This window comes from Stenella coeruleoalba, assembly GCF_951394435.1.
Source record: "Stenella coeruleoalba genome assembly, chromosome: 10".
NCBI lineage: Eukaryota > Metazoa > Chordata > Mammalia > Artiodactyla > Delphinidae > Stenella > Stenella coeruleoalba.
The window spans coordinates 13,725,842-13,745,282 of NC_137156.1; the positions used below are offsets into that span (position 1 = coordinate 13,725,842).

Here is a 19,441-nt window from a genome sequence, read left to right on the forward strand (position 1 = left end):
CAAGTAACTCAGCAAAAGTTCATCACAATCAGTTCGAATAACCCAACAGCACATGCATGACAACATTAGATGAATCAGATGGAAAATGTGAGATCTGGCGCACTGTAGGTCAAAAGCTTACCTTAATACACTAAATGTAAAGTATGATTAAACACTATAAAGAAAAAAAACCAAACCCTGATCAACAGTGATTAGCTATTATTTTAGAACGTAAAGAAGTCAGACTTGATAGCAGAATACCTTGCGCTCCGGTTTTAACTTGACGACTTACTGTCTATGTAACCGTGGGCAAGGCATTTCACTCTCTGAGCCTCAGTTTCTTTTTTCTTTTTTTTTGCAGAACCAGAACAATATTATTAATATGATCTAATGAGCAGGATTCTTTCTCAAGGATCACCTGACTTACCGGTGAAAGTGCTTTGAAAACAGCTCTATAAATTCAAGAATCATTGAAAATAGTTTCATGGAAAGTCATATTTTCAAATATGTAACTTTTAAAGTGATTTAAAAAATAGCTGAGTTTCTAATACCAAATTACAGAGTACTGAAGCCTGTGGATTATACAATGTACAGATTAGCATGATTTTTAAGTCCCTCAAACCTCAGACATGTGAGGACTGTGACCCTTGGTGACTCTGCCCACTGCTCATCCTCTTTGTTTGTTCTATTGCTCTAAAAACCATGCAGTCACTGTGATAATAATACTTCCCTATTCAACAGAGAAACTGAAAGAGACTTGGTCTTTCAAAACTAAGATTTCAGAAACAATTCCTTACCCCTTCATCATTTCCTAAATGAATAGATCTTAAGTCCATTAGTGGACTCTCAGTAAGTCAGGGGCTATTTGTGCCATATTTGTTTCTGGAAAAAGTAGAATCAAAAGGATGACAGAAGCCTGAGGTTCCTTTCTTCACTTCTAGCTTATTCTCCACTGCCTTCTGTATATTCACGAGGCAGCTCAGAATCCTTAACGAAGCAGTCTGAGAACTGCTGCACTGAGCCCTGCAGCCTGGTCAGTGGCAGTACCCTGAGGCCGAAGCCCCGAACCCAAAAGGCCACGCCCATCTCCACACCTGAAGGTGATCATAGGACCAAGAGTTATGTCCTGAGCACACAGGCTTGGGAGGGATGGAGATGGAAGAACCCTAGCTGTCTAATCTTCCACAAGAGTCTGCTTTAGGCTAGTGATGATCTCGAGATCTCCTTAGAATTACTCAGAAGCATAATGGTGACTCTCCAGAGCCTCTCAGAATCCTGTCACCACAGCCAGGGATCACTGCGACACCTTCCATTGCTCACTTGTGCCCCTCTGATGGAAATCAGCCCAACTGCACAGCCCCAGTACAATGCAATAGAGCTGGTTTTCACTCCTAACGGTAACTTGACTGAACTACCAATCCTCTTACTTTTAATGAGAGCTAAGCTGGATACAAAAAGCAAAATCATGGGGACAGGCACCCAGACTCAAGTGGGAATCGTACGTGACGGAATCGGGATTGCAACTATCTATTAACATACTCTCTTACCTTTAAATAATAAACCAGAAGTTCGTTGAGAGCAGGGTCTGCATTCAGGTTGACTAGGTAGCACTTGTCATCCCCCACCTTGATACCAGACGTCTCCAGGGAAATCCCCATACTTTCAAGTTGTCGTTGCCTCTCCTGTGCACAGACACAGACAAAAGCAGGGAAGCTCTATTTGTTGCTCTAGTCGTGAGATGTATCCGTGGAAAGCTTAAGGCACTATTTCTGGGGACAAGGCCAGTGAAATTACACATTCTAATCAGCTCAACCAAGTTTAGTGAGATCCTAAAACGCATGACTTCTTGTGTCAGTGTTTTAGGGGCACCAAGGATGAACCAGGCACCATCCTGCCCTTAAGGGCTTCCTGTCCAGTGGAGGTGATAAGACCACACAACTAGAAGTAAAAGAGGAGAGCCCTGTGCCATTGGAGAGGAACAATGTGCTGCGGGGCTTCAAAGGAGGGAAATCATGATGGGTTAAGAGTCCAGTAAAGGCTTCAGGAAGAGAATGCATTTGAGATGGTTCTTGAAGCACAAGAAGAATTTCAGTAGGAAGAAATGGGAGAGCAGCAAGATAAGGGCAGAGTGTTCTAGGGGAAGGGCAGAGGAAAGCACAGTAAAGACTCTGGGCGCACTGGATGATTTCAGGTGGGAAAGTCAATGTGGGAAAGTAGTGGGAGATGGGGCTGGAAGAGCAGGCTGGGTCCCTTTTGCAGAGGGCCTCAAATTCATTCAAGTTATTCAAGACATATTTATGTGTTAGGTACAGATCTAGGGCTGAGCATATAAAAGCAAACAAAACAAAGCTACTCCTTTCATGAAAACTTATATTCTAATGGAAGGAGAGAGACCATGACAAAACAGACAAGTAAAATACAGAATTTCCAAAGATGATATGGGCTATGAAGAAAAATAAAGCAATGTAGGAGTTATAGAAAGTTAGGTATATGTTTGTGATATCTACAAGACATATAAGCAGCAGGCTGGACTAGGTTCCAGTTACTGATTTCAAGCTACCTGATTGGGATGGTCCAATACTTACAAGTGGTCAATAAGATTAAACTGTTCATGAAATGTACAGTGTAGAGGTTCATCTCTCTCATACACACACACTCACACGATTAGTCCTTGCTTTTTATTTTCTCAAGTAAAGTTCATAACAGCATTTGCTAACAAGCTGAAGAATCAAGCACACTGAAAAAACTACTGATATGCTGCATGTTGTAAATTCTCTGCCAATCAGGTAGCTGCATGCTTTGCCAGGTGATCTAAAACCACAGAACAGGTTTCTGGTTAAATGTGAAAAGCAGAATGTATTAAAGATGTTTCCTGAACCATGCCTGTACAAATTCAGTGCTCTGCAACACTTCTAGCAAATACAGGGACCAAACGGTAGTTAATAAAAAACAATGAAGCCAGTGTCTAAAGAGGATCTTTGCAGGCTCTAGTTCAGTAGAAAGAGGTCCTTAAAGGACGTTTTGAGGATGATAAGTGGCTATACAGAAAAGACAGCAAATGAAAAAGAATCACTATAGCACAGGGAAATATATTCAATATCCTGGAATAAAACACAATGGCAAAGAAAAAATATATATATAAAAAGAATGTCTACATGTGTATAACTGAGTCACTCTGCTGTACAGCAGAGATTGGCACAGAATTGTAAGTCAACTCTACTTCAATTAAAAAATAAAATTTAAAAAAAATCACAATATTTTAGGCCCAAGTTATCAAGCTACCTGTGCAATTTCTTCTGTTTTCCTCAGCTTCTCTTCCCAAGTCACTGTTAGTTCTCTTATCAGCTTTTCAGACTCTTCGAGCTTCTCTTTCAGTTCAGGGGCCTTCATAGCCTTTAAAATGAAAGCAGAGAAATCTGATTTTCTAATTTTTTCCACCCTTGTGTACAAGACAATCCCTTATTGTCCTTCCTAAGCGGTTATCAACTGCCTGTTGGAAGCAATTAAGCCACACACTGTCAGGGGGTTTTAGACCTTTATTAATCAAATGAAGTGAAAGAGTAAATGGCTGCTACTCTTTGAGGGAGAAAGAGAAATTCCAGTGCCCTGAATTAAATTGATACAAATCATCCCAGAGTAATTTTACCCATCGTACTTAAATTTCACATTTAAAGACCTAAAAGATGCTAAAGTTCATCTTCAAAATAGAAAAGTATGAGAACAAATTACTTAAGTAGACTTCTTTTTCAATAAGACAGAGATCAACACACATCACTTATAAACACATTCCAGTTATATTAACCTACCAGGAAAGGTGGCAATTCTTCTCATTTATTTTAAAATTTGAGTCTGGGCCATTTGAACTACTTTTCTTATTGATGGTAATAAACTTAGCATATTTATTACTCACTTGGAAATAGGACTTCTGCTTAAAAAGGCAGTCATTTCCCTCTGTGTTTGCTCAGTGAGAATAATTAAGGGGTCTAAATATAGCTATATGCAACTTAAGAAATTTGGGGGGCCTTTACTTGGCCACCACATATGCTTTTTTGACACCCTATAGTCACATGAGCTTCTGCAGAGTATAACCCTATGACCAAGAAAGATGGCAGAGCTCGGACAGGAAGCTGAAGTGGCAATGATGTGGAGGCCGGCTCAGGATGCTTGAGTCTCACTCTGTTAACAGAGCCTGGGAGTGATATTTAGTGCTGGGTCCAAGGGGACACACATGAAAATTCTACATGAACCTGCTGTGGTTCCTCTGCTCCACCCTTTGGCCAGGCATTGTTCCAGCTACCCGCCCTAGATTACATGGTCACAGTGGAAATGCAGATTCACAGAAAAGAGGGAGGATGGAGACCATCCACCTACAGACAAATTCCAGAGCTATTATACTCTCCTCCTAGGATCATGACTCTCATCAAAGTTTATCAGCATTTTGAGTTTTCAGGTGTTCTGCTACCCTTCTTGGCATCGATTTTTAAAAAATTATGCGTGATGTACTCAGTGATGATTATGATGATAATCACAAAAAGAGCAACATTTATCGAGCACTTACCGTGGGCAAGTCATTGTGCTAAGTGCTTTCCAGTATCAATGTTGTACTAAGGGTTAGCGAAAAAAAATTAATAAAACACGCCTCTTGCACTTTAGGAGCCCGTGGCCAAGAAGACGAGAAAGACATATAAACAAATAGTTATAATGCAACTCCGTGATCACCAACAGATGGAATATTCAGATCCCTGGCTTTGACTTCCTTTTCTTTGTGGGGTCAGAAGACAGTGGTATGAAGGAATGTGAACTTAGAAGCCTTAGGTACACATCTGAACCCTGGCATGTGGAAGCATGTGACTGAAGTTAAGGCATTTGACCTTCATCTCAGTCCTGTTACTATTTCAGTGAGACAGTGCCTCTCTGGCAACAGCTATTTGGAAAGGGTTATGGTTATTAAAGTCTGGGTAAAGCCAAGGAAAGATGGTAACAATGCAAAATGATTTTGCTCCCTGTCAGGAACTGATAAAAAAAGATAAAAGGAGATTTCTGAATTTTTCCTAATGCTAACTATTCTTGACCACCTTGTCCTCCACGACTTAATGAGGAGATGATACAGAACTAACTTCTCTGCAAATGGCAAGGCTGCGTGGGAATGTAATCTACAATGTTAATCAAAGCAGCATATTTGGGTCTTAGGATTTCACACTGGAAGAGATCTGGGCTCAAGGGCCACCTGATTGACTGAAGCAAACAGGCAATAGCAGCACCTCTCTTTCAATTGTCTGCTTCCTTGACTGTCAGTTCATGGGACGGAGCCTTGCATTATACGCCTGCGTCTTCACAGTGCATAGCACGGAGAAGATGCCCATCAACTCAGAACTACTGAACCACATGAGGCGACCCGGAAGTGCAAGTGAGCTCGACCTCGCCTCGCCACTCAGACACCACGAGCCGGGGAGCTTGGATCACAGGGAGAACCGGGCTGACCATACCTCAGCCTGCGAGAGTTGCTCTCGCAGTTTCTCCACTTCCTCCCGCAGTTCCCGGATGACTTTTGCGTTGGGATCCTCATTCACAACGGCATGGTTAACGATCCTTTTGGCTCGATCGGCATATCTTAGTGTGGAGAGGGTCTCTTCGTAGTTGTCTGCTGCTGGGCTAATGGTGGCGATCATAGAGGTCTGGCTGTTGCCCCCCAGATTGTCCTGCAAAATATTTCAAATAGCATCTTAGGAAACAAGGCCCATTCCACGCACAACGCATGAGGGAAGCAGCACACATGCACGGATGACCTTCGTGCTAAAGAAAACTCAGTGTGGAAATGGGTTTGTATTTCACAAGTAAGTTTATGACAGATGAAAGTGGTCTCTCTCTATTCACGTCAATGCACAATGCCTGTCAAACAGCATTATTAATGGAAAAAAGGCAACAGGAATGAGTTTTCATCCTGCATGTTTAGGAATCAGGATAACAGTATTGTCAGGAGTTCGTTGTGTAGTATTTTGCACACACTTCTCAGCTGTCACCACTGAAACAGCCAATTTCTAGTTGGAAAAGAACACGAGAACAATGAATTACCTTAAGAAGCCAAGTGAGGACTGAATCGCGATAAGGCACAAATTTGTTTTTACCCTTGCCAGCTGCCTGGTCAGCCAGCGATGAGATAACCAACCCCAAGGTTGTAAGTGATCTGCCAAGAGAAAAATTAAAAAATTAGTTTTATGGAGTATTTATTTAGTTTTCGTAAAATAATAATCCTTCTAGATAATAAGTATAAAATTATAAGTCCCAGGCTTCCCTGGTGGCGCAGTGGTTGAGAGTCCACCTGCCGATGCAGGGGACGCAGGTTCGTGCCCCGGCCCGGGAAGATCCCACATGCCGCGGAGCGGCTGGGCCCGTGAGCCATGGCCGCTGAGCCTGCGCGTCCGGAGCCTCTGCTCCGCAGCGGGAGAGGCCACAACGGTGAGAGGCCCGCGTACCGCAAAAAAATAAAAAATAAAAAAAAATAAAAGTCCCTAAAGCTGATATCATCAAGTCTACATTCATTTGTCAAGAAACTGAAAAAAGGGAAAACAAAAAGTAACCCCATTAATTTAAAAGAATGAATGTAGAATCCCTGTAGAGTCTATTCCGATCAATCACAGAACCTGTGAAACATACATTTCAGAACCTGGAAACATACATTTAAAAGATCGCACTAGAGGGCTTCCCTGGTGGCGCAGTGGTTGAGAGTCCGACTGCCGATGCAGGGGACACGGGTTCGTGTCCCGGTCCGGGAAGATCCCACATGCCGCGGAGCGGCTGGGCCCGTGAGCCGTGGCCGCTGGGCCTGCGCGTCCAGAGCCTGTGCTCCACGACGGGAGAGGACACAGCAGTGAGAGGCCCACGTACCACAAAAACAAAACAAAACAAAAAGATCGCACTAGAGAATTATAACTTACTTCAAATATTACGTTTAAAGTCTCAACCATTTACTCTTTGAGTCTAACTTGGACCACTCTGGCCTCTGATTTTCCCAGAGTAACAATGTAACTTGCAAAGCACCCTTCCACTACAGTTACAAGGTACATCCTGTTCATCTGCTTAAAGCTGGCAAGCTTATTTCAATGTGGAGTTGCTACACTTTAACAAAGAACTACCCAAGCAGAATCTTGGAAGCCTTCCCAGGCCTGCTGAATCAGAACCAGTTAAAGGCATCTCCAGGTGATTCACATGCACATTAAATTTTGAGAAGCCCTGGCTGAACAATACCCAAAGTGATACATACATTCAGGTGCCAGGCCTATGAGCCTCAAAAGTGGTCCTGGGACCAGCAGCACCAGCACAACTTGCAGCCTTGTTAGAAATGCACATTCTCAGGCCCCACCACAGACCTACTGAATCAAACATTCATGGTGGGACTCAGGAACCTGAGCTTTCACAAGTCTTCCAGGTGATTCTGATGCAGGTAGAGTTTGAGAACCAGTAGTCTAGGCTAATGAGTGTCCCGTGGTGGTTAATACATGTTCTCTGCACTTGGAGAAAACATCACCATAGAAACAACAGATTTGTGGTATTGAGGGATGAAGGACATCCTTGTATCCTAGTTAAGTACCAATTGCTCTTTTAAAAGAAATCAACTGAATTCCAAGTTTAGCAGCCAGAAAAGAGCAGTCTCAGGACATCTCCCGGGACTGCAAGGAAGGTTACATGATATCATAAAGACAAAACCCTTTGTAAATGATTAAAAAATTGAAAGCTACTACGTATTTATAAAAGACAAGGAAGGACACAAATCAGCATGTGACTAGAGCTTAGCAACTGAAAGACTACATAGCTTTCTTTCTAATGTTAACAATAGATTTCCATTAAATAAGTTGAAAGGAGTAAAAGCGTATTTCCCACCACACAATATAATTCTCCAAAGGTGAGTCACTGGAAAAGTCATTGAAACACAAAGCAATTCCAAGAGGCAAAAATGAGTCAGAATTTTAATAACCAACAGCCATTACTGCCAAGTGACATAAATATGTGTATCATAATTGACAAATTTAAAAGTTAAACAAATCCACCCCAAGAGAAATGAAAACATATGTCCAAACAAAAACTTGTATAACAATTTTCATAGCAGCAATATTCACAACAGCCAAAATGTGGAACCAGCCCAAAGGTCCACCGAATGATGAAGGGAAGAATAAAATGTGGCATGTCCTTGCGAAGGAGTATTATTCAGCCATATGAGAGGAATGAAGTTCTGAAACATGCTACAACATGGATGAACCTTGAAAACTTATAAGAGAAAGAAGACGAACACAAAAAGCCACTGGCCTGGGTTGTATAGTGCCCACTCCCCACCCCCAAATTATGTCCACCGGAACCTTAGATGTGACCTCATTTGGAAATAAGGACCTTGCAGATGTAAATAGTTAAGATGAGATCATACTGGCTTAGGGAGGGCTCTGATCCAATGACTGGTGTACTTAAAATAAAGCCATGAGAAGACACAAAGACACACAGGGGAAAACAACTGGTGCAAATGGAGGCAGAGACTGGAGTGATGCATCCACAAGCCAAGGAGTGCCGGCAACCACTAGAAGGTAGGAGAGAGGCATGGAAGAGGTTTTCCCTCTGAGTCCCCAAGAAGGAACCAACCCTGCTAATCCCTTGATTTTGGACCTCTGGCTTTCAGAACTGTGAGAAAATATAGTACTGTTGTTTTAACCCTTGCAGTTTGTGGTAATCTGTTATAACACTAGGAAACTGATACAGCCATATACTGTTTGATTCCATTTATATATGAAACATCCAGAAGAGGCAAACCTATAGAGATGGCAGTCGTGGTTGCCCGGGGCTGGGGAGGTGGGGGGAAGGGGGAATGATCTGGACACCAGGTTTCTTTTGGGGATGATGAAAATGTTTTAAAATTAGTTTGTGGTAATGGTTATACAGCTCTATGAATATCATAAAGCTACCGAATTGTACACTTTAAAAGAAATTTTAAGAAAAATGGCATGTGATATATATGAAAAAGAGGGAAAAAGGAGTTCAATATAAGGCAAAAACACATTTCTGCTTTAGATATAGAATACTGGGCATTTTTCATATTTTGCTACTATTGAAATGAAATTTTCATTTGGAAGCAACTCTTTGGACTATCCCCAATTTTTCATACCCAAATGCAGCAGATATTACTTTAATTCATACCAACTACAAAGAGCTCAGCGACTCAAGGGTCAGTATCGGCAATTCTGAGGTTAACAGTGGTCCTACAGCTCTATAACTGATTCAGTTAGAGAAGCTTAACACTTGTAGAAGCCATGCTCTTTACCTAACGGTGTGCATACAGTCAAAACAAGAACTTCATCCGAACCTAATATGGTCCTCTTGGAACAAAAAGAAATAAACTGCAGAATGAGTGGGACTCGGTGATGTCGGAGAGGTCACCAGGTTATCCAGTGACGAGGGGTCCATGCCACCCCCCCCTTTCTGGGTTCCCCCCTGCAGTGATCCAAGGGCATCTAGGATGCTAAAAACCATTTGAAAGTTCAACGTCTGAAAGCTGAACACCAGGCTTACATATTTTAATAGGAATTTTATTTCCAGGGACCTTAAAAATATAACAAAATAACAAATTATGGACGCTGCTAGCCCTGCTGTTTCAGCCTGGAGGCAAACAGGCAGCTCATGGGTGTCAGAATGGGGTGGGAGTGTTTTGCCAATTTTAGGGGCTGAAAACATTACTCCAGGAATCATTCTCATTCTAGGAAAGCACTGCTCCTTTCCTGAACCTGCTGGAGGTGGAGACAGTGAGGAAGTTCCTAATGGTTAAATCTCTCACCACGAGTCCTGGGGCGGGGGGGGGGGGGGGGGGGGGGGGGGGGGTGTCGGGAGGAGAAGGGGGAGGGGCTGGCTGCGGAGGAAGGAAGACTTAGGCCAGGGGATAACATCTATAAACAGACAGCCAGGGGCTTCCCTGGTGGCGCAGTGGTTGAGAGTCCGCCTGCCGATGCAGGGGACACGGGTTCGTGCGCCGGTCCGCTGAGCCTGCGCGTCCGGAGCCTGTGCTCCGCAACGGGAGAGGCTACAACAGTGAGAGGCCCGCGTACCGCAAAAAAACAAAAAAAGAACAAAAAAAACAGACAGCCAACTATAACAAGGGAGAATTCGGGATCAGAAAGAGAGTAAATAAAACTCAGGAGGATCAAAAATAAAACTCAGGAGGATCAAAATAAAAGTGGCTTGCTGAAAAAAAAATTGTCATTTATATGTATACATACAGCTGATTCACTTCACTGTACAGCAGAAACCAACACAACATTGTAAAGCAACTATACCCCAATTTAAAAAATTGTCATAATTCAACTTTTTTTTTTTTTGCTTTTCTATACCTTCCTTAAACCTACCTAGTTTCCCTTGAAACTCCAATCACCAGATTCCTTCTCTTAGGAGTAGATATGATGTGATGTGAGTTATCTATAATGTCTAGGATGGATTTCAAATCTATTTTACCTACGTTTCCAGTGATCTTTTTCTAAGATCATAACTGTAGGACTTATTAAACTTTGAGTCAGCCGTGTATGCATTGCTCTTTCTACTTAGACTGTGACCACCGTGGCAGCAGCGACTGCTACGCCTGGCTTACAGAAAGCACGCAGTCAATATTTGCCAAGTTACTACGCTGAGTCTAGAATACAGTGAAGAACAGAAGACGAACCTCTTTCTACAAGGGACTAATTCAAGGCCGGTTTGGGTACACTCTGTGGGGGCTGGCCCAATATCCATTTTCCCCTTTCTTACTTGCTAACGGACACCTGATTTTGCTGGGAAGGATGAACCGAGCTAAAATCTCTACAGAGTCCTCTGCAGCTCGGAGAAGCCATGAAACACAGTTCTGGCCAATGAGATATAGGGAGATATTCCTGGGAGGGGCTTCCGAGCAGGCTATGGTTCTCCTGATAGAAAAGGTACATAGTCAGCTGACAGAAGCCGGTGGTCATTTCCCCATCTTGTCTGGAACACAGATATGGATACAATGCCTGGAATGGTAGAGCTGTCTTGAGGTCATGAGAACCGCATGAACACACACTAAGGTTAGTACATACAGCTGTGTGCCTGATAGCATTTCTGAGGTGCTGGGCCTGCCTCTGACTTCTCGTTAAGCGAGAAAGACTAATTCATCACTTGGTTGTCATTGCAGTGGTTTCTGTTGCTTACAGCATAATGCAATCCTTGGCTTTTACAGAATTAGTCAAAAGATGATGAAGTTAGTGGAACTGAGTTTAGCCCTCTTCCCCAGGAAGTCCCCACTCCTTACAGGAAAGGAGAAATGCAAAGTGGCAATTTATGTGGAAAATTATGGTGAAAGGACAGCACCATCACATGACAGGAGAGGAAAGAAAACAGTTATATCTACAGTATGGGCCTCATTTCCACTCACCACTGTTTTCCAGTGACTAATGCAAATCATTAAACTCAAATGTTCATCTAATGAGTATCATTCCCAATCTCATTTCCATTTCAATTGCTGTGGTGTAATAAAAAAGCATATACGAACATTTTCCCCCCCCCCCCAAAAAAAGTTCTTTTGCACATTTGTTCTGGAGACATTAATATATGGTATACCTAGAATTCTGTCATCAAGGAAGCTCAGGGAATCATGAAGTTATATGGGATTCATGGCTACAGGATTTCTGAGCGCTTTTAGCACTGGCAATCTCCCAAGGAAGGCTTTATAAGTAACCTTTCTCAAAATTATTTATCCAGGGGTCTTTTTCTCCCCAGAGCCACTTGAGGAACTAGTATTTCACAAGAATGTTTTGGGAAACACTGAAGTAACAATGGCACATGTCCCAAAAGATGTGGCTACTGCATCCTCAGGAGCGAATTTTTGCTCTGTCCCCGTGGGTCTCTTGTGTTAAATACAGAGACATTTATTCAGATTTCTTTCTTCACATATGTGGACCCTGCAATGCACAAGTGGTAAATTAACAAGGACCCCCACCCGCCCCTGAATAATGGACAGAAGGCAGGCCACTTTTATTCTCCCCTGGTACAAGTTCACGTTTAGTTCTGCAGGCAAAACCCACTGTAATGAGGTTTCCGAGGGGAAACGAACAAGAGTCATGGAGGGTGCTCAAGAAGAAAAAAAGGATTGAGTCACATGAAACATTAGAAACATTGTGCTTATAAGTTATTAAAACAAATTATAGGGGCTTCCCTGGTGGCGCAGTGGTTGAGAGTCCGCCTGCCGATGCAGGGGACGCGGGTTCGTGCCCCGGTCCGGGAGGATCCCACGTGCCGCGGAGCGGCTGGGCCTGTGAGCCATGGCCGCTGAACCTGCGCGTCCGGAGCCTGTGCTCCGCAATGGGAGAGGCCACAGCAGTGAGAGGCCCGCGTACCGCAAAAACAAAAACAAAAACAAAAACAAATTATATGACAGAATCCTAGGAGTAACATATTAATATCCCTCAAACAAGTGTTCAGCAGAGCCCATTTTTGGATATGTTTAGTATATACTTTATTATTAACCACAGTGATTGAAATGGAAAGGAGACTGGGGAAGATACTCATTAGATGAATACTGTTGGCATTTAATGGTTGGCCATTGCTGAGAATAGAACAGAACCGTTTTCAATGACATTCCTAGGGGTATTAGAGAGTGTTCCATGATCTAAGTGAGTTCTCAGAGAAGTTGAACCAACCAGTCTCCAGGAGCAGAAAAAGGCTTCGTCCTTCCGCCCTCAGTAGACAGAGGAGCAGCAGACGGATTCCCAGATGCGTCCCCTCTGAAGATGGTCTACAGTTGACCTATCCCTCCCCAGTCCGGAACAGGCCTTGGCGGTACAGCCATACAGTGCCTTAGCTCTCCGCGTGAAGGAATAACGTGTGCTGTAAAGCTCTTAAGAGCTTAAGGAGAGATGAAGCCCCTAAATCCATAGCCCATTAAGCAGACACTAATGTCCGTGTGAAGTCCCTGGCAGGTCTGCTTAAGAGGATTATTAATGTTCCATATAAAGAAGCCCCAGTAGGAGGCTGAGAGAAAGCTTAGGAAACATGTCAGAGATTTCTTTAATTTTAGCCCTCCACTGGGCACTGATTTTAAGGCTTAAAAAAACCATTTGTGGAACTATCAGGCAGCAGTTTCAATACACTATTTATTTTACGAATACACACTTAACATAGAGCTTACTAGGGGTAGGCCTGTTCTAAGCATGCTACAAGTAGTCACTAATTTAATCCTCACAACAGCCTTACTCACAGTGTTTGCTCATCCACATTTTACAGGTGAGGAAACAGAGGCACGGAAAGGTCACACCCCTAGTTTCTGTAACTAAGAAGCTCCCGCGTCTCCTCTGGGAAGTCTCCCGCAAACCTGCCAGCTGTGTTGTCACCCATGTTCCCACCGCACCCTGTGTGTAAGTTTCTATGGCAGTTAACGTATTAATATCACTCCTCCAAAGGTCTCCTTCCCCACTGGACCTTGAACTTCCTGAGGCCAGGGTCTGATCTTACTCACCCCTTTCTTCTTATGCCCAGTCGGTGTTCAACACATATTTGCTAAACGGAACAAAAAAGTGCAGGTCCATTTATCTCTTATTGGATATCCTCGGGGCCACATGTGTTTTGAAATTCAGAATATTTTGGATTTGAGGAAGTTCAGTGCATACACTTACCCATGACCACTGGTGGGATCTGGGACAGCAGCCCATAGTAAAATTCATGAACGTTTCTGCAGCTAAACTTATGAATGGCCACACTAAATGAGTAAATAAAGACCATAAATGAAGATAAAAACCTCATCAGAGTTCAGGTGAGGGTTCACCAACAAGTGAGCTATGAAGAAAATCAGAAAAGCACTTGGTTTTCAGAGCACTTTGGATTTTGGAACTGCAGGTAAAGGACTATGGGCCTCTCCTTCTACAAAGGTCTCTAAGACAGCTGTGCAGACCACGGCATGGTCCTACTGTGAGAAGATGTCCCATCAATTCAGTGACTAAGTACCAATGACCATGCTGAGAACTTGGAGGACACCTGGTGGAGACCTGGACCCACAGTGGGCTGCCGGCACTTATGCACCAACTCAGCGAGCTGAGAGAGATGTGTGGGGTAAAGAAAAAAGGCCTGGATTAAGGTTCAAGGGAAAGGGTTCAGAGACGGCTCCACTCCCTTCGAGCCAGTTATTTTGGGAAAAGCACAAGACCAACTTGGCAAACATCCACAGGCTGGTCAATGTGTCCTATAAAAACATGCTTCAATGCTGGGTGACGTAGCACTTCTCAACATCACCTGCTCGAGAAAATCCCCCCACCTCCTTTTGCTTTTTCGAATGAAGTAACTTACTGTATCCTAACCTATGTGCTCCTCGAGGGCAGCAATCATGCTGTAACAAGTAACCAGAGACACAGTGGCCTAAAACAACACAACTGTATCATCTTACAGTTCTGGAGGCCAGAAGTCCAGAATGTGCTTCCCTGAGCTAAAACCAAGGTGCCGACAGTGCTACGTGCCTTCGGGAGGCTCGAGGGGAGAACCGTTTCCTCGCCTTTTCCAGGTGCCCACGTCTCTCGGCCCATGGCCCCTTCCTCCATCCTCACGCGAGCAATGGACTGTGAGGTCTTTCTCACCCACGTCACCCTGACGCTGGCTCTGCCACTTCCTTCTTTCACTTATAAGGAGCTTTCTGATTACATCAGACCCACCCGAATCATCTTCTCATCTCAAAATCTTTAACTTAATCACATCTGCAAAATCCCTTTGTGAGGTAAAATGTGCACATGTTTTGGGAATTAGGACCCGGACATATTTGGAGGACAGGCAAGCAATATTCTGTCTACAACAATATCTAAGATCCTCTTGCATCCCCACATCCAAGGCAGTGCCAGACACATAGCAGAGGCTTAATAAACGTCTGCTCAGCTTTTATTCATACTACTTAAATATCTCCAACCTCATCTTTAAACAGAGAAAAAGATACATGTAATGAACCTCACATGAAATAATGCATATGAAAGTGCTCCCAAAACTAAAAAGAACCATAAAAATGTAGATATCTCACAGACTAGTAGTAAGGAATACATACATCCATTTGTGAAAGAGCCAGTATATAACTAAGGAAAGATGACAGGAAGCTAAGAGAATGCCATTCAATCCATTAAGTCATAATGGAAAAGAGCCAGTAGCTGGAGTACCTGAATCATGTTATCATGTGGCCTTCGGGTAGTCCAGTTTGAGACACTACATAATTTAGTGTCCAAATTGAAGGGGGCACTATTAATATTTCCTCTGGGACAAAAGTATCAATCAGGACTCTTTCCGGCAAACAGAACACTTGGGCACCCCACTTACAGCAGTGGGATGAGTCTGGGCTCTCGAGCCAAACTGCCTACAACCAAATCTAAGATCCACGCTTAGAGTTTTGTGACCCTGGATATATTATTCCAGTGCTCTCTGCCTTGCTTTCCTCATCTGTAACATGGGTGTAATAGACCCATCTCACGATGCTGATGTGAGTTATTACATATAGAGCATTCAGAACAGTGCCTGGCATATAGTAAGAGGTTAAAAGAAACTAGTGCTTGTTACACATGAAGGCCAGCCATACTCAAAATTTCCATAAATTCACAGCACAGAATTCCCAGTGGCTTCCCACAAGTGTAGATACAGGCAAAGGGCTGGCATGGCTTAGCACCAGTAAACAAATGTCTAGGAGGGGTGACACTCTTTTCTTTGGTACCTGCATCCTCACACCCTCATTTCTGCTTCCCCATCCTGGTTCTTGCACTCATTTTGGAATGCAGAGCTGTATGCCCGCCTGGGCTCCTATAATGCTTTGTCATGAAATAGAGCAAAATCCTTTGTTATTAGAGCAGGAGACAGAATGACTGGAAGTTAACCCCGTAAAGCAGCAGTCTGTGCAGTGAGCACGGCTCTGTCCATCTGATAGAGGGGGTGATATTTCCCTGCTAATTTTAAACTTTTGTAAACTTTTGTAAAATTACAATGTGCCGGTACCATTTTGAAATGCAAGCTGCACAAACATGTTCCTGACTATATTACCTCTTGCCACCTTCTGTCCCAAACAAAACCCGAAGTTATTATGTCTCAACAGAAAAGTTCAAGTACAAACTAAGCTACTTTCTACGCATGCTGTTTATACAGCTTATAAAAATAACAGCTACAACCGTTAATATTTATTCAGTGTATACTATGTGCCAGGCTTTGTTCTAAGCACATTATGGGCATTTACTGTGCCTTTGCTGTACCCTCTGAGTGAAATGCCTTCATCTCCTCGGCCACCGGGTCAACTCCTACACACCCTGCACCTCGGCTCTCCTCCAGCCTTCACCACGTCCCTGGGCATGCTGCAGGCACTCAGGCAGAGTGAGATTTCAGGACGGCAGTTCGTCAATAAATGTTACTTTTTGGGGGGAGATATTGATGTTTAAACCGTATTAGCCTTACAAAGGGATTCGAAGCAGATTTTCTCTTCAGAATAAGCTCCTCGAGTTAAATTTAAGATATGATTTGATTTGCAAAATTGCAACTTGTGTTCACCTAAGATGATATTATACAGTGATACACTGGGTGTTTGTACAATGTTTGAGGCATTTTACTAAACCTCATGCATCTCAATAGAGGCAGGTGAATGTTCTTCCTCAACCCAGTTCATTAAAGCTACACAGACTCTGAACCATCTGTGATCAGAGCCATCTGACCCCCGGTAATGCGACAAGTCCCCCAGGCACACGAGAAGCTGGGTGGGGTGTTCTAGTTTAACGCGGGAGTTGCACCAGCCTCTTACTTGTTAATGTTGCTGCCTTCTTTCAGTCGCTCTCCCGCGGCTCCCGTTTTAGACACTCTCTCGCTACCCGCCAGGTCCACCAAGCTGACCTTGCTCACTTTCTCTCCCGAATTCTAGTCGTGAGAAAGGAGAGAAACGACACACATGAGTGCAGAAACCACACAGACATCTACATATATCTCAGCACCACAACGAAAGCCATCCCGCTGCAACAAGGCATACTCCTCAAGAAGATCTTAAATTGTAAGAAGAGTTCTTGGACTAGCAGTTTCACGGGCAAAATTTAGGTTGGTGTAGCAGTGTGGCATTTTGTTTTGTAGTTGGGAAGCAAGTGCACTGGGCTTTCCAGAATACAGTCAGAAAGCTGGAGCTTTTATGCACCTATGAGAACATACCAGGACATGAGGATTCCTCCGTATTCAGGTCAAATCCTTCTTTTTTTGAAAAAGCTTTCTTTAGGCTAAATGTTGCGGTTTCCTCTTTAATATCCCTTAATGACTATGAAGTAAACCCAGTTGTTTTTAGGGGAATTTCAGTATGAAAGGATACATAGTAAAAGCTGTACGGTGACATCATCACGTTCTTTAGGGAGTTTATACAAGGAATCCGATTTTTAAAAAAATGTTATATATAAAGTAAGACCTAACAAATTAAATGATGTAAGCAAAGTAGCTCATCTAGTAAGTAGAAGAGCTGGCATAAAGTTCTCAGGAACTGAATCCAGTCATGAAACAGTTCACTCATGAAGGTAGAGCTCTTTCACTGCTACCGAAGGTTCCACCCGATCCCTCACCCCAGACTGTAGGTCATACAGCGTCTGTGTGATGATGATGCTGAACACAGCATGGGAGCGGCTACTCTCTTCATTCATGTTGGTCGCAGCTACCGTCCGAGACTTATTTCCCTCAGACATCAATGACTCGATATCCTGGAGAAAAAGCAGAGGGAAAATATTAGAAGCAAAAAACCCAAGAACAGCATCCTGCCCATCAAGCGTATGTGTTAACTATGACGCACCTGTCACCACCCTTCCATATAAACCTCCTGCTTCTCCTCCACAGAGCCTGTTTCGAGCTTCCACCCCCTCAGTGCTTTCTAGTGGATGCAATGTTTCCCCCATTCTTCTTATTTATTTTTAAAAATTTCTATTGGAGTATAGTTGGATTTACAACGTTGTGTTAGCTTTTGCTGTACAGAAAAGTGATTTGGTTATACATATACATACATCCGCTCATTTTTTAGATTCTTTCCCCATAGAGGTCATTACAGAGTATTGAGTAGAATTCCCTGTGCTCAACAGAGGTTTTGTTTTACTTTATTTTTTTAATAGATCTTTATTGGAGTATAATGGCTTCACAATACTGTGTTAGTTTCTGTTGCACAACAAAGCGAATCATCCATATGCATACACATGTCCCCATATCCCCTCCCTCTTGAGCCTCCCTCCCATCCTCCCTATCCTACCCACTAGGTCATCGCAGAGGACCAAGCAGATCTCCCTGTGCTATGCGGCTGCTTCCCACCAGCCAACTATTTTACATTCGGTAGTGTATATACATCGATGCTACTCTCACTTCAACCCAGCTTTGCCCTCCCACCCTATGTATTCAAGTCCATTTTCTAGGTCTACTTCTTTATTCCTGCCCTGCAACTAGGTTCATCACTACCAGTTTTTTGTTTTCTTTTTTTAATTCCATATATATGCATTAGCATACAGTATTTGTTTTTCTCTTTCTGACTTACTTCACTCTGTAGGACAGATTTTAGGGCCATCCACCTCACTACAGATAACTACAGTTTTCATTTCTTTTTATGGCTGAGTAATATTCCATTGTATACGTGTGCCACATCTTCTTTATCCGTTCATTTGTCGATGGACACTTAGCTTGCTTCCATGTCCTGGCTACTGTAAATAGTGCTGCAATGAACACTGTAGTACATGTCTCTTTTTGAATTGTGGTTTTCTCAGGGTATACGTCCAGTAGTGGGATAGCTGGGTCACATGGTAATTCTATTTTTAGTTTTTTAAGGAACCTCCATACCGTTTTCCATAGTGGTTGTATCAACTTACATTCCCACCAACAGTGCAGGAGGGTTCCCTTCTCACCACACCCTTTCCAGCATTTACTGTTTCTAGATTTTTTGATAATGGCCATTCTGAGTGGTCTGAGGTGATACCTCATTGTAGTTTTGATTTGCATTTCTCTAATAATTAGTGATGTTGAGTATCTTTTCATGTGCCTCTTGGCCATATGTATGTCTTCCTTGGTGAAACGTCTACTTAGGTCTTCTGCCCATTTTTTAACTGGATTGTTTGTTTTTTTGATATTGAGCTCCATGAGCTGTTTGTATATTTTGTAGACTAATCTGTTGTCTATTGTTTCATTTGCAAATATATTCTCCCATTCTGAGGGCTGTCTTTTTGTCTTGTTTATGGTTTCCTTTGTTGTGCAAAAGCTTTTAAGTTTAATTAAGTCCCATTTGTTTTTGTTTTTATTTCCATTACTCTAGGAAGTGGGTCACAAAAGATCTTGCTGTGGTTTATGTCAAAGAGTGTTTTCTTATGTTTTCTTCTAAGAGTTTTATAGTGTCTGATCTTATATTTAAGTCTTTAATCCATTTGGAGTTTATTTTTCTGTATGGTGTTAGGTAGTGTTCTAAATTCATTCTTTTACATGTAACGGTAGT

General features: G+C 42.9%; 1 protein-coding gene across 5 annotated transcripts in view; it reads right to left on the reverse strand.

Moving 5' to 3' along the window:
* The window catches only part of KIF13A (kinesin family member 13A), a 218,361-nt gene that overhangs the window by 56,087 nt on the left and 142,833 nt on the right, over nucleotides 1-19,441 (reverse strand). For all 5 annotated transcript variants that reach the window (XM_079935515.1, XM_079935517.1, XM_079935514.1 and 2 more), the window contains exons 8-13: nucleotides 17,547-17,681; nucleotides 16,754-16,866; nucleotides 6,052-6,163; nucleotides 5,466-5,678; nucleotides 3,262-3,372; nucleotides 1,527-1,661 (exon numbers count right to left, since the gene is read on the reverse strand). In XM_079935515.1, coding sequence (XP_079791641.1) covers nucleotides 1,527-1,661; nucleotides 3,262-3,372; nucleotides 5,466-5,678; nucleotides 6,052-6,163; nucleotides 16,754-16,866; nucleotides 17,547-17,681 — 819 coding nt within the window. The remainder of the gene's footprint in view (nucleotides 1-1,526; nucleotides 1,662-3,261; nucleotides 3,373-5,465; nucleotides 5,679-6,051; nucleotides 6,164-16,753; nucleotides 16,867-17,546; nucleotides 17,682-19,441) is intronic.